Source organism: Lithobates pipiens, unplaced genomic scaffold (genome assembly GCF_037356315.1).
Source record: "Lithobates pipiens isolate NorthernLeopardFrog02 unplaced genomic scaffold, aLitPip1_a1.2 Scaffold_25, whole genome shotgun sequence".
NCBI lineage: Eukaryota > Metazoa > Chordata > Amphibia > Anura > Ranidae > Lithobates > Lithobates pipiens.
In genome coordinates, this window is record NW_027507787.1 from 87,133,442 (window position 1) to 87,149,162 (window position 15,721).

The window sequence follows — 15,721 nt, forward strand, 5'->3', positions numbered from 1 at the left end:
TAGCTCCCCTGCAGTCTCGGTGTGAGAGATCGAGTGCTTTCACACTGAGGCAATGCACTGGCAACATGTTAAAAAAGTCCTGCAAGGAGCATCTTTGGAGCGGTGTAGCGCCACTCCTGTCATTGAAATGAATGGGCACCGCTGCCAAAGCGCCTGCAAAACGCTTCGGCAGCGACGCTACATGGACGCATTTAACCCCTTCATAGGCCACTATCTGGGTTATAAGCACCCCGCTAGCAGCCGAATAGCGCTGCTAAAATGACGGTAAAGCGCCGCTATAACTAGCAGCATTTTACCGTCAATGCCTGCCCGCTCCAGTGTGAAAGCAGCCTTAGTTATTTAATAAGTGATACAGAAAATTTCTCACATTTAAACATTTATTAAACAAAACAAACCTCCAATCACTTGTATGTATAATTTAAATGAAAAAAAAACCTATATCTTAAATATTAAATTCACAAAACTTTTGGACGAAAAAAACTTTACTGTTTTCATTTTTTTTTTATTCATTAGTGTATTTTTTCCCCAACAAAATGCATTTGAAAGACAGCTGCGCAAATGCCGTGTGACATAAAATATTGCAACATTGCAACAACCGCTATTTTTGCTAAAAAAATATATATTAATATATATATGTATATATATATATAAATATATATAATGTTTGGGGGTTCTAAGTGATTTTCTAGCAGAAAATACATGATTTTTACTTTTAAGCAAAACATGTCAGAAAAGATTTAGTCTTTAACCACTTCCCACCCGGCCAATGTATATATACGGCCGGGTGGGAGCCGCCTGCTCCTGATAGGACGTTCAGGAACGTCCTTCAGGAGTAGCGGGATCGCGCGCGCGCGCCCGCGCAGCGGCGCGATCCCGATGTGCTCGTGTCACCCGGACACGGCACATCTCAGATCGGCAGGAGGGCTCTGTGATTGGCCCTCCTGATCACATGACGGCCGTGTCCAATCACGGCCGTCATGTGATGTAAACAAACAGCCGGTTGCTAGGCAATCGGCTCTCCTCTCCTCACACGGAAGTCATCGCAGAGGTGAGGAGAGCGGATCGCTGCAGCCGGCTGATGATCAGTGAGTATGGGCTGCTTTTCACAGCTTTTTACTCACTGATCATCAGTGTAGTGTCAACACACAACACACCACACAGTACAAACACAGTCCCCACATATGTCCCCAAAACACACATGTCCCAAAACATACATGTCCCCAAATAATAAAAACACATGTCCCTAATAATAAAAACATGTCCCCCACATATGTCCCACTAAAATCACATGTCCCAATGATTATCTGCACACATATGTACGTGATCACCTGCACACATATGTACATGATCATTTGCGTACATATGTCCGTGATCACACAAACCAATTATTATACACTTAACGGAATTTTTTTTACCAAAAACATGTAGCAGAATACATTTTGGCATAAATTTATGACAAAATTTGATTTTATTGGATTTCTTTTCAAATAGAAAAAAGAAAATATAGTTTTTTTCCCAAATTTCCGCTTTTTTTGCGCTTATATCGCAAAAAAAAAAAAACGGAGTCGTGAATAAATACCACCAAAATAAAGCTCTATTTGTGCGAACAAAATGATAACAATTTCATTTGGGTACAGTGTAGCATGACCGCGCAATTGTCACTGAAAGCGCTAGAGCGCTGAAAGCTGAAAATTGGGCTGGGAAGGAAGGGGGTGAAAGTGCCCTGTATTGAAGTGGTTAAATGGTTAAACTGAGAACTCCAACACCAGTTCAGTCCATTAATAAGTATAAACATTGTATCTCTTTGCTTCTTTTCTCAGACTTGGCAGGCTGCCCAGATAGGAGAGACAAGTCTCCACTGGAAGACTTCAGGCAACTTACATTGACTTCTATTACAGAAGTTATTTGCAAGTCACGCTGAAGTTTTAAATCAGCCTTTTTATCAGCACAATCGGCCAATGCCGATTAAAAAATGCCAAATATCGGCTAATATATTGGTCGACCTCTAGTCATGATGTGTCATTGAGCTACATCCTGGGCATGCTGTTAGCTACTCTTAGCTACCCTTGCTCTCAATCTTTAATGAAGCTCCATTTCTACAGAAGAAAGTTACGATTGGACTTTTCGACAGAAAGGTCAGACGGAACTAATCTGTCGGACAATTCGATCGTGTGTGGGCTCCATCGGACCTTTGCTGTCCAAAAATCTGATGGACTTTAGAAATAGAACATGTTTCAAATTTTTCGGCTGGAAATCCGCCGGACCCAGTTCCTATGAGAAATCTGTATGCTAGTCTGATGGACAAAAACCAACACTAGGGCAGCTATTGACTACTGGCTATGAACTTCCTTATTCTAGTCCAGTCGTACGTCATCACATTCAAATCCATCGGACTTTGGTGTGATTGTGTGTGGCCAAGTCCGTTCATTTGGAAAGTCCATCGGAACTCAGCCGAAAGTCCGTCGGGAAGACCGTCGGATCTAGTCTGTCGAAAAGTCTGGTCGTGTGTACGTGGCATTAGTCAAACAGGAATAAAGCACAAGTGCCAAAACTCATAATAACCAGCTAAAGTTTATTTTAATGAAGGCAAACAAGATATATTCTAATTGTTTGCCATTGCTAGTGTACTTTGCTTCTACATAGTCTGGTTGAAAGAAGACACAAGTCCATCTAGTTCAGTTATACGCAATTAGCGGACCTCCAGCTGTTGTAAAACTAAAGGTCCCATCATGCCTCTGGGTGTCATGCTTGTTGTAGCTGTCAGAGTGTTGCTATGCCTCATGGAACTTGTAGTTCTGCAACAGCTGGAGGTCTGCTGATTGCATATCCCTAATTTAGTTCAACCAATAAAAAGGAAAAAATAAATACAATCCCATACTCAAAGTTTATCCAGAGGACGGCAAAAATACCAGCAGAGCATGGTCCAATTTGCTCCAGCAGGGGGAAAATATTCCTTCCTGATCCCCTGTTTTGCTTGTGTGTATCTAGCAAGGTTACTCTGTGGTATAACCCTTTCATGACTAAGCCTATTTTCTGCATTTGGTGTTTACAAGTTAAAATACATATTTTTTGCTAGAAAATTACTTGGAATCCCCAAACATTATATATATATATATTTTTTATCAGAGGCTCTAGAGAATAAAACGGCGATTGTTTCAATATTTTATGTCACACGGTATTTGCGCAGCGGTGTTTTAAACGCAACTTTTTGGGAAAAGGGACACTTTCATGAATTAAAAAAAAAAAAAACAGTAAAATTAGCCCAATTTTTTTGCATAATGTGAAAGATAATGTTACGCCGAGTAAATAGATACCAAACATGTCACACTTTATAATCGCACGCACTTGTGGATTGACGACAAAGTACGGTACCTAAAAATCTCAATAGGCGACGCTTTAAAAAATGTTTACGGTTACCAGGTTAGCGTTACAGAGGAGGCCTAGTGCTAGAATTATTGCTCTCGCTCTGACGATCGCGGCAATACCTCACATGTGTGATTTGAACACCGTTTACATACGCGGGCGCGACTTCCGTATGCGTTTTCTTTGCTTTGGGAGCTTGCGGGGACGGCGGGCGCTTTAAAAAAAAAAATTTTTCTTTTTTTATTTTTTTTATTTATTTTAAAATGACTAAATTGTTTTAAAAAAATAAATAAAATATTGATCACTTTTATTGCTGTCACAAGGAATGTAAACATCCCTTGTGACGGTAATAGGTGGTGACAGGTACTCTTTATGGAGGGATCGGGGGTCTAAAAGACCCCCCACCCCTCCTTTACACTTCAATGTATTCAGATCGCCGAAAACGGCCATTCTGAATACCGTATATTTTTTTAAAACCGGCGCCATTGGCAGCCGAGTAAACGGGAAGTGACGTCATGACGTCGCTTCCGTGTTTACTATGAGGAGACTGGAACGAAGCCGATTACGGCTTCGTTCCAGTTCCTCCCCAGCAGCCGGAGGCAGCGCAACTTGAATCGGTGCTCCCGATCGAACGGGAGCACCGGTAACAGCGGCGGGAGGCGGCGGGAGGGGGGACGTCCCCTCCCGCTCCTCCGGCATAACAGCCGAGCGGCTTTTAGCCGCATCGGTTGTTATGGCTGGAAAGCCAATCGCCTGCTGAAGAAAACGGTACCGGGATGATGCCTGCAGGTGCGGGCATCATCCCGGTATACCCCCGGAAGCCGAGTACGCATATTTGCGTACGCTCGGCGGGAAAGGGATAAGCAAGGAAGCTGAGACTTTTGCAGTGTGTAAATGTGCTTTTACTATACAAAGATGCTGTACATACAAAACTATTACAATATTAGGAATACAATATAAGACTGACAGATATCTATAACAAGCAAAAGCCCTAGCAAATGATCAGCCTATAGTCTATACCTGTCAGGAAAGGTTCCCTCCGCTGATATCGATTATTTGGCGTGCAGTACTGAGATCCACCAGCAGGTGTCTCCTGGCAGTTTGGAGCTGTCAGAAGAGCTTTTCCCTGCTGGAATTATGTCACCTCTGGTCCGCAGTACTGGCGTCCACCAGCGGAGGGATCCTGGCAGTGTGGAGCAGGTATTACCTTCTGCAGTCAGGCGTCACATGACTGATAGCAGCCATTGTATAAATACAAGGCAAGTGCACACACACCTTGCCCTGGTATTGTCCTTGTGCCCTGACCTGCAGCCTGTATACCTGATACCTGATCCTTGTTTTCGGCATCCTGCCTCCTGAACCTGTTGCAACCTGATCCCTTTATGACCCTGGCCTGGCTTGACTAGGATTCTGGTACTATTGTTTGTTTATCTTCACTGTCTGGTTGTTTGGTTTGTTCACTCAGTTTGTATTGGTGGTGTGTTCACATTTATATGCATTTACTCGAATAAACTTACTTTCACCTATTTACGTCTGGTTCACTCTGTCGCAGTCACATTCTGGTCACTTCTAGTTCATGACTAGGGATGAGCTTCGTGTTCGAGTCGAACATACGTTCGACACGAACATCGGCTGTTCATCCGTTCGGCGAATACCGAACGTTATGGACCGTTCAGGCCAAATTCGTGTGGCACTCATGGCCCACAATGCACTGCGCCATCGTAGTGCATTGCTGGCTCATGATTGGCCAAGCATGCACTGTGACCCCGCATGCTTGGCCAATCATAGCGCTGGCAGCGAGGAGAGCCAGGATGCCTGTGGCCAATCATAGCTTAGGCTGTGTAGTACACGCCCCACACTATATAAGGCTGCCAGCGCGGCGGCCTTGTGTAGTGTGTTGGCGTCTGTAGGAGTTAGTGGGTGTTCTCTGTGTACCTTCAACACAGTATACACCGTTCGTTATTTATCGGACTATTTTGCGTTCTTGCTCTTCTGTAGTGGGTGTTATCTGCGTGCCCTGACCGCAGTATACACCGTTATATCCACCTATATAGCTAGCTATATTGCTCTTTTGTAATAGAGCTTGCAGTCAGTTGTAGGAGATTGTGCGTGTTGTCTGCGTTCCCTAAACCGCAGTATACACCTTTATATCCACCTATATAGCTCTTCTCTAATTGAGCCATCTGCCATCTGCAGGAGTTAGTGGGTGTTGTGTGCCTCCAGCACAATATACGCTACCAAATTGCTGGTTTTCCCATCTCTCTTCAGGCCATTACCATGTCTGAAAGGCCAACAAGGAGAGGCAGACAGGCGCGAGCCGATAAAAGAGGGCGAGCAGGCTCTGTGTCTAGAGACAACAGTGCTGGGCGTGGACGTGGTGCATCGTCATCATCCGCACGTGGCCATGGGACACGCTTGTCCTTCTTTTCGGCAGCTGGACATGTTGAGCCGCAACATGCCGAAGACTTGGTAGAGTGGATGACCAAGCCCTCTTCATCCTCCTCATCCTCTCTCACCCAGGCTCAGGGTACTAGCAAAGCAGCTGCCAACGCATCGTCTTCCCTCCTCTCAATGTCATCATCAGTGACTCCTTCCTTAGACCCACCACGTGCTCCTGAGGAGTCTCCTGAACTCTTTGAGCACAGTGTTGGGTACATGCTCCAGGAGGATGCCCTGTGTTTTGTAGGCTCTGATGATGATACTCAGCTAGAGGAAGGCAGTAGCGTGAGTGCAGAGAGAGGGGATGCTCAAGAAGGACAGCAATCTGGCAGTCATGTTCCACAAGCTGCAGCATACTGCCAGGTTTGCTCCAGCGATGAAGAGGGAGGGGATGATGAGGGCACTGACTCCACGTGGGTGCCTGGTAGGAGGGAGGAGGAGGAGGCACATGTCCAATGAGGCAGGATGCCCTCCGGGGGCTACCTTAGGGGCAGCACACCGACTGAATCACACCGCAGAGCTCCGCCTGTGCAGGGCACTGCCTCTGCGCGTTAATCTAAAAGTTCTTTGATATGGGCCTTTTTTGAGATGAGTGCATCAGATTGCACTGCTGCTATTTGCAACATATGTCTCAAGCGTATCTCACGTGGCCAAAACATCAGCCGCTTGGGCACCACATGCTTGACCAGACATATGTTGACCTGCCATGCAGCTTGTTGGCAGGCGTACCTCAAAGACCCACAACAAAGAACAAAGCGGACCTCTCCTTGCTCCTCATCAGCTGGGATCTCCAACCCCACTAGACCTTCAGTCCTCTCTGAAACCTGCTCTAAAAGGAATGAAGGTGTAGAATTAGGTGTGTCACAGCCAAGTGCTTCCGGGCACTCTGCTAGCAGTATACCCACGTCCGATTATAGCAGGCAAATTTCCCTGCCCCAGCTGCTGGACCGTCGAAAGAAGTTCACTCCCAGCCATCCACATGCCCAGCGGTTGAATGCTAGCTTGGCTAAATTGCTAGCACTTCAACTGCTGCCTTTTCAGTTGGTAGACTCGGCCCCCTTCCGTGAGTTTGTACAATGTGCGGTTCCTCAGTGGCAGGTCCCCAAACGCCACTTTTTCTCACGGAAGGCGATTCCGGCTCTCTACCGGCATGTGGAAGGCAATGTCCTTGCCTCGCTGGACAGGGTGGTCAGCGGTAAGGTGCATATTACCGCTGACTCATGGTCCAGCAGGCATGGACAGGGACGTAACCTGTCTTTTACGGCCTATTGGGTCACTCTTCTGGCAGCTGGGAAGGATGCAGGACAAGGTGCAGTATTGTTGGAGGTTGTTCCGCCACCACGCCTCCAAAATGCTACTATTGATTGTGACACACCTCTCTCCTCCACCCCCTCCTCTTCTTCTTTCTTCCATGGCCTCTTCCAGTGCTCTGTCCTCAGAACCAGCGGTGCTCCGTAGGCGTTCCAGGGGCTATGCAAGTACACAGTCAAAACGATCCATGCCGTGCTTGCGCTGGTTTGTTGGGGGGCCAGGAGCCACACTGGGGCAGATATTTTGTCAGCTCTGCAGGGGCAGGCCGAGAGGTGGTTGACGCCATGCCAGCTTAAGCCAGGAATGGTGGTTTGCGACAATGGCACCAACCTCCTCTGCGCCCTCCGACAGGGACAACTGACCCATGTGCCCTGTGTGGCTCACGTCCTTAAGATGGTGGTGCAGCGGTTCTTGGGCAGGTACCCGGGCTTACAGGATGTCATGAAGCAGGCCAGGAAAGTTTGTGTGCATTTCCGCCGATCATTTAAAGCCTGTGCTCGGCTGGCTGAGCTCCAAAAGGAGTTGAACCTGCCCAAGAACCGCCTTATATGTGACATGCCCACCAGGTGAAACTCAACGTTGGCCATGCTGCAGCGGCTGCACACGCAGCAGAGGGCCATCAATGAGTACCTGTGCGACTACGGCACCAGGACAGAGTCAGGGGAGCTCGGTTTTTTCTCACCACGCCAGTGGGGCATGATCAGGGATGCATGCACTGTCCTGTCACCGTTTGAGGAGGCCACAAGGATGGTGAGCAGTGACAGTGCATGCATCAGTGACACTGTACCTCTTGTCCACCTCTTGGAGCATATGTTGCGTGGGATAATGGACGGGGCACTTGAGGCAGAACAGAGGCAGGAAGAGGAGGACTTCCTTGCCTCTCAAGGCCCCCTTTATCCAGACAGTGTTCCTGCTGTCCCACCCATCACACAGGAAGAGGAGGAGGAGGAGGATGATTGTGTCAGCATGGAGGTGGAGGCTGGCACTCAGCATCAGCAGCAGTCTTGTAGGGATAATTTACAGTCCCAAGAAATGGCTGGGAGGAGGTAGCTGCGGATCATGTTGTCCTTAGTGACCCAGAGGACTCCGGACCGAATGCCTCAGCTAAATTACGCTGCATGGCCTCCCTGATCCTGCAAAGCCTGCAGAAGGATCCTCACATTCTTTGGATCAAGGAGAGGGACCATTACTGGCTGGCCACTCTCCTTGATTCACGGTACAAGGGTAAGGTTGCCAACCTTATCTTGCCGTCGCAGAGGGAGCAGAGGATGAGACATCTCCGGGAGGCATTGCAGAAATGTCTGTGCAACGCGTTCCCAGAGACTGGGAGGTTACAAACTCCTGGTCCTGGACAACGTGTTGCTGAGACATCGGTCAGAAGGAGCGGTGGAGAAGGTGGCCGTCTGACCGATGCGTTCAGACAATTTTTTAGTCTGCAGCCCCAAGGTATGATCAGTTCCAGCAACCATCGCCAGAATCTGATTTACATGGTGCAGGAATACCTAGGGGCAAGGTCAGACTTGGACACCTTTCCCACCGAAAATCCACTGGCTTACTGGGTCTTGAGGATGGATCACTGGCCAGAGCTTGCACAGTATGCAATTGAGCTACTGGCCTATCCTGCATCCAGCGTTCTTTCGGAATGCACCTTCAGTGCTGCTGGTGGCTTTGTAACTGATCACAGGGTGCTCCTGTCCACCGACTCAGTTGATCGATTGACCTTCATCAAGATGAATCAGTCTTGGATCACCCACAGCTACCAAGCACCTGAAGCTGATGTAACCGAATATTTTTTTTTTGAAATATCACATCCCTTCAAGACTGCCTATGCTGATGCTGAGTGACTGTCCTGTTATGTTGATTGTCTATCCTCTTCCTCCTCTGCTGATATCTTGGAAGAACATTTTTAGTTCTGGGTGATGCCACCAGCCCAATTTTTCTGCCCCTGCCCCCAGGGGCGTTTAATTACAATTTTTGATGCAATGCTTTGCAACAGGGCTAATTCCTGCACTACAACTAGAGTATATGGGAGAGGTTGCAGTGTCGTGGCACCAGCACCAGTGCCTAAGGCCTAATTTTTCTGCCCCTGTTTAACAGGGGCATGTAATTACAATTCTTGATATAATATTTCACAGCAGGGCCCGTTCCTGTGCCCACCGAGAGTAACTGTGAGGACTTATAGTGTTGTGGCACCAGCACCACAACCACCAAAGGCCCAATTTTTCTACCACTGTTCAACAATGGCATGTAATTACAATTCTTGATATAATCGTTCACAGCAGGGTGCTCCAGCGCCCACCAAGAGTCACTTTAAGGGCTTACAATGTTGTGGCAACACCAACACCTTGTTCCGCCATTTCTGCAGATCATATAGGGTAGGCCCCTACTTTCAAACATACAACTTACAAACGTCTCCTACTTGCAAACGGAAGGAGACAACAGGAAGTGAGATGAAAAAAGACGGACGGCAAAACAAATTATACAGGGGTGATAACCCTTCCCTATGTTTTCCAAAAAGCTTAAAAATAGTTTTTTTGACTGGAGATACACTTTAAAAATGTACCAGTTCAAAATTACACACAGATTCTACTTAACACAACAAATCTACACAGTCCCTGTCTTGTTTGCACCGCCTGTATACTGCTGTTCTGAGTATATAGGGCCTGGGGGCCCCACGTATTTGCTTTTTTTAATATGGGTACGGGGTTCCCCTTAATATCCGTACAAGACCCAAAGGGGCTGGTAATGGGTGGGGGGGGCAATGATTTGCATCCATATTGCCGGAGCCAGATATTACATTAAAAACGCAAGCAGTTTGAAATGACTTTTTTTCCGTTAAATGTCATTTTGTGCAGGGACTGCTCTAAACATGGGAAACACGTGGCACTTCACAGGCATACTATAGACACCCCCCAGGCACAATATTTAAAGGAATATTTCACTTTTTTTTCACTTTAATCATCATTAAAATCAGTGTTCCCGCCAAAACTGCCATTTTTAAAAACATTTTAGGCATTGACCCATGTCCCCTGAGGCAGGAGCCAGGTCCCCAAACCCTTTTTAGGACAGTATCTTGCATATTAGCCATTAAAATTAGCACTTTTTATTTCGAACATTCGAGTCCCATAGACTTCAATGGGGTTCTAACGTTCGTACAAATTTGCGGTCCGTTCGAAAGTTCTGGGGCGAACCGAACCGGGGGGTGTTCGGGTCATCCCTATTCATGACAATACCAGTACAAATACACTTAAATACACTTATCTTCTGTTATTGTATGTTTGTGATCTGCATTGGCAATGATTCTTCTGGAGGATCAGGCTCTGTTCTTGTATCTTGAGTGGCTTCTGATCTTAAAGAATCCTGATGCGTGTCTGTCCCAGTCTCTACTCTAATCCCTTTCATTTGTACAAGTTTGTTACCAAAAGTTAATGGTTACAAACTTGTTTCCATAACAACTGACTAACAGTCATTCTTTCAGTTTAAGAGCTGAAAGAATCTCAAACAATTTGTTTACTGTAGCTGTAGAAACAATGGACTGTTGAAAACTGTCAATTGAATACAACAATGGTATCTATGTAAACCATTGTCTACTCAAGCCAAGACAGTAATCTATGAGCAACCACTATTGTGTAATGGTATGTCTGATTAAGTTAAAAAAATCATATTTTTAAAAATGCAACACATCCTCCGAGAAACAATCGGATATTTCCTGGATCAACTTTACCTATAAATGTTTGGAAACCACTGCTTGGCCTTGCATGCTATTATTAAGTTTATGATCTACCAGAACACCCAGATCCTTCTCCATCATTGATTCCCCCAATTCTACTGGTATGCAAGATGCATGCATATTCCTAGCCCCCCAAGTGCATAACTTTACATTTATCAACATTAAAGTGAATGCAGAAGGTTTTTTATCCTAACGCATTCAATGCATTAAGATAAAAAAACTTCTTTGTGCAGCAGCCCCCCTAACACTGAACTCCCATCCCTATCCAGCGATGTTGCAGGAGTGTCTCCGCTGCCCAGGACTTCCCTCCTCATTGGCTGAGACAGCAGTGCAGCACCATTGGCTCCCACTGCTGTCATTCAAAGTCAGTCAGCCAATGAGTAGAGAAAGGGGTCAGGACCCGTGTTGCGGCTCTGTGTTGGAATGGACACAGGGAGCTGTGGCTCAGCTCGGGTGCCCCCATAGCAAGCTGCTTGCTGTGGGGTCACCCAACAGGAGGAAGGGGCCAGGGGCACCAAAAAGGGACCAGCGAAGAGGAGGATCCAGGCTGCTCTGTGCAAAACCACTGCACAGCGAATAAGTATAACATGTTTGTCATTTTTAACTAAAAAAGTATGAGACTTTACAATCACTTTAAGCTAATTCAATATAATATGCAAAGGAGTTAAGTTTAAACAGATTTAATTGGGTTGCTCTTTGCAGGGTAAACAATATATAGATTTGGATCAAATATCTTTTTTTTTTTTTCATAAGTTCAGTTCATCATCTCACATTTTAGACATACACTATATTACCAAAAGTATTGGGACACCTGCCTTTATATGCACTTTAATGACATCTTAGTCCATAGGGTTCAATATTGAGTTGGCCCACCCTTTGCAGCTTTAACAGCTTCAACTCTTCTGGGAAGGCTGTTCACAAGGTTTAGGAGTGTGTCTATGGGAATATTTGCCCATTCTTTCAGAAGTACATTTGTGAGGTCAGGCATTGATGTGGACGAGAAGACCTGGCTCGCAGACTCCACTCTAATTCACACCAAAAGGTGTTCCATCAGGTTTAGGTCAGGACTCTGTACAGGTCAGTCAAGTTCCTCCCCCCCAAACTCGCTCATCCATGTCTTTATGGACCTTGCTTTGTGCTCTACTGTTTCCACAAAGTTGGGAGCATGAAATTGTTCAAAATGTATTGGTATGCTGACACCATATAGGGGTTGGAAAGGTGACTGGACACCCAGCCAGTGTGAGTGACTGGCCGCTCAACCCCCCCATTTTACTTACCTGAACCCTCTAACTTGTCCCACGGGGATGCGCTCTCTCTCTGCTTGGGGTTCTCGGCTCTTGATTGGATAGATTGAAAGTAGTGGGAGCCAATGGCTGCTCTGCTATCAATCAAATCCAATGACGTTGGTGTCGGGGGCGGGGCCAGGTCCTGCATTCGGCGTCTATGGACCTGGCCCCGCCCCCGACACCATGGAACCCAGAAGAGCAGGTTTGGGGCCACTCAACTGCAAAACAAGCTGCACAGTGAAGGTAAGTATATGTTTGTTTTTTTTGTTTTTTAAAAACCTGAACCTTTAGTATTACTTTAATGCCGCGTACACGCGACCGGAGTTTCCGGCAGACTAGGTCTTCCCGATGGAATTTCGGAGCAGTTCTGATGGACTTTCCGAATGAATGGACTGTTTGTTCAAAAGTCCGTTCATTTTGAACGTGATGACATAAATGGGACTAAACAAGGAAGTTCAATAGCCAGTAGCCAATAGCTTCCCTTGTGTTGTATTTGGTCCGTTGGACCAGCACACAGACTAACGGTTTTGCCGATTTTAGTCTGTTGGAAATGAGTCAGTCGGATAGATTTAAAACATGTTCTATTTCTAGGTCCGTCTAGGTCCGTCTGATTTTTTTTAAACGATTGGGCTAGCCCACACACAATCGGATTGTCCGACGGACTAATCCCTTCGGACCTAGTCTGCCGGAAAGTCCGGTTGTGTGTACTCAGCATTAGAGTTCCCTTCACTGGAACTAAGGGGCCAAGCCCAACCCCTGAAAAACAACCCCACATTATAATCCCCCCTCCACCAAATGATTTGGACCAGTATCCAATGATATAGATACTATCTAAAGTATATAAAATTATCATTTAATATTATAACACAAAATTGACAAAAGGGACAGCGCAGCTAAATCTGCTTGCTTTCAGATCCTTAATCTGATTGATGCTTTATATGGAGTCTTATAAACAGAGAAGAAAGTGAAGGGCAGGAATCCCTACTCTTATCATTTGTTGCTGGAGCTATTGAGCTTTATAAACAGGCTGTTTCAGCAAATCAGGTAAGAATAATCTGGAAAATGTGAAAAGGAGCCAAGAGCCCCACCTGCTGAATGAAATGAGAATTATATAGAAGTTCAGTGCTGCCTTTCATTTTATTAGTGCAAAGCTCAGTAACTTGGTGTTATCTTGATTATAGGTGTTCCTGTTACACAATGGAGTCATGGTTCCAGTTTCAGCCACAGCCACCACCTCACCACCTCTGCCACAATATCCGATTCCTAACTTCGTCCAAGGAGATGTCAAGAATCAGCCAACAATCACAATCACACAAAGTCCCTGAAAGTCCCAGGTGGAACTTCCCAGCTTTTTGTGCACATAAACATGAAATAAAGAATAAAGCAACATTGCTCTTTCCTTTACACATTGTATTTTGCAATCTTTTCTGCTGTTTGACCTCTATAAAGTTTATTATGTAAATTTCTGTATGTGCAGAGAGTAAAAAGTGCAAAGTTTTGCAGCTTTACATTTTTCTGCTTTAAAAAACATAAACCTTATTTGTATATTTCTTTAATAAAACTATTTTAAAAACAGAAAATTAAAAAAATGTAAAGGTAATACATAAAAAAAAAAAAAAGGGAAATAAAACACATGAAAAGCAAGTGTAAAGTAAAGAAAATAGTCATGCATTATTCTAGTGACTGCATTGAATAGGACTCAACAATTTGGTTTGATATGATCACTTTACAGTGCCTTATTAAGGTGAATAAAAAAAAAAAAAAAAAGAATAAAATTGCTTAATTGTACATTAATTTCGTGTGAATGTGAGCAAAAGCTACTGTTATTAAGCTATTTTCTCGCCACATTGAATGTTTTTATTCATACCGAAAAGAGTGGAATGTTTTTATTCATACCGAAAAGAGTGGAAAATAATGTATTATGTCTGCTAGATGGCGGTAACAATCATAATAAAGAAGTATTAATTTTTTTTTTCTGATCATCATCTAGTGGCCATAATGTGGTATTTCCATAGCCTAATGAATTAGGGTGTGCACCCCAAAGCTCAAATCACACATGCCTTTCTCTGCAGCCTCAGCTGCACTGGACAGTGAATGAATGGGGAGTGCTCTGTGCTGAGCAACTTCCTGTTCATCGCAAACTGCAGCATTGTAAACATAGATTACTATGTTGCAGTTATGAATGAACATAGTGAGTGTGTTCATTTAGAAAAGGAAGGGACCAGTAAATTATATATTAATTAGCCCTTTCCCTGCTCTCCATCCTGAATCATCCCCCACAGCAGCAGAGGGGAGAGGAGAGATGGCAACGGCATTGAAGTGGGGTGGGGGTTAACACAGGGGGAAGCCCAGGCAGTAGGGGGAACCTGAGTAATAACGGTGTGCCCAGGCCCAGCTGACACACCCCCTGTGAATGCCTATGGGTATTTTCTTGAGTCACTCTATTATGTATAAATAACATTTGACCTGGGGAAACAAAAATGCCTTATAATATTTGTATCTGCACAAAACAAATGTACATGCAGTTTAAAAGGTCAAATAGCACTAAAAACGTTTTTTTTTTTTTACCCCTACGTATATGTAAACCCAAGCACTTAAACCTCATGTAATGTGTAATATTATTAAACTAAACTCCAGGTATGTTCTTAATTACATTCTTACATTGGTCCAGCTTGGACCAAAGTAAGTACGCACATTTCATGCCTAAGGTACTGCTGTGGAAGCTGACAATCATTGTAGTAGTCTAAGCTCTGTCTATCCTCTGAATCCTATTTCAAGTGGTTGCTCCAATGAACACTGACCAGAAGGGGTAACTTGATCAACACTGATTGGAAGATGTGGAGAGGAGGTGCTCCATGCAATGTCATGCAGCCAATCATCTGTGAATCTAGTGATAGTGCAGTGCGAGTGTAGTTTGACCATTCATTTTTACTTTAGTGTCAGTTTATTTTCTCAGGGCAGGTTTCATGCAGTATATTTCAGTGCTTTACTGCACGTTTAACACAGTATATTTCAGTGCATTACTGCATGTTTAACGCAGTATATTTGTAATAAAGGATGAAAAAATCTATAATAGCCAAACAGAGTTAACTTTGTGCAATAGTGCATGGGTATATAATTTAGAATTAGTTTACGTTGGATGTTTTTTTTTCCAAAATGTAATATAGTAGGGAGCAATGTACAATAATTTAAAGTATAACTAAAGGCAAACTTTTTTAGTTCTGGGTAGAGTGGAAATGGATCAGAATACTTATTGGGTTTTTATTGCTGTTTGTGCCACTGCTAGGGATATGTACTCCCTCTGTTTGTCCTGTTTACCATTTACAACGAAAGAGAAAGAAAAAGAAAATCTCAAATGCTGGGTTGTCCCCAGAAAAGTAATAGAGGAGAAATCTTCCAATGGGGCACTCATTCTGGTGATCTGGAGGTCCCCAAAGGATTCTTCTTATTTTCAGGCATTTCCCTCACTTCCTGTTTTGGCTATGGGACGGGAAGTGGAGGGACATCTCCCAAATGGGACACAGATGGAAATAAAAATGGACAGGGGTTATAACCCTCCCTTACTCTAGCCAAACTGAAAACTAAAAAGTTT

General features: G+C 44.7%; 1 protein-coding gene across 1 annotated transcript in view; it reads left to right on the forward strand.

Annotated features, from left to right (window-relative positions):
* LOC143929766 (membrane-spanning 4-domains subfamily A member 8-like) overlaps positions 1-13,454 on the forward strand; it is a 100,088-nt gene extending 86,634 nt beyond the window's left edge. Inside the window, exon 8 of the mRNA XM_077453742.1 lies at positions 13,311-13,454. Within this exon, the coding sequence (XP_077309868.1) occupies positions 13,311-13,454 (144 nt within the window). The remainder of the gene's footprint in view (positions 1-13,310) is intronic.
* The last annotated feature ends 2,267 nt before the right edge of the window (positions 13,455-15,721 follow it).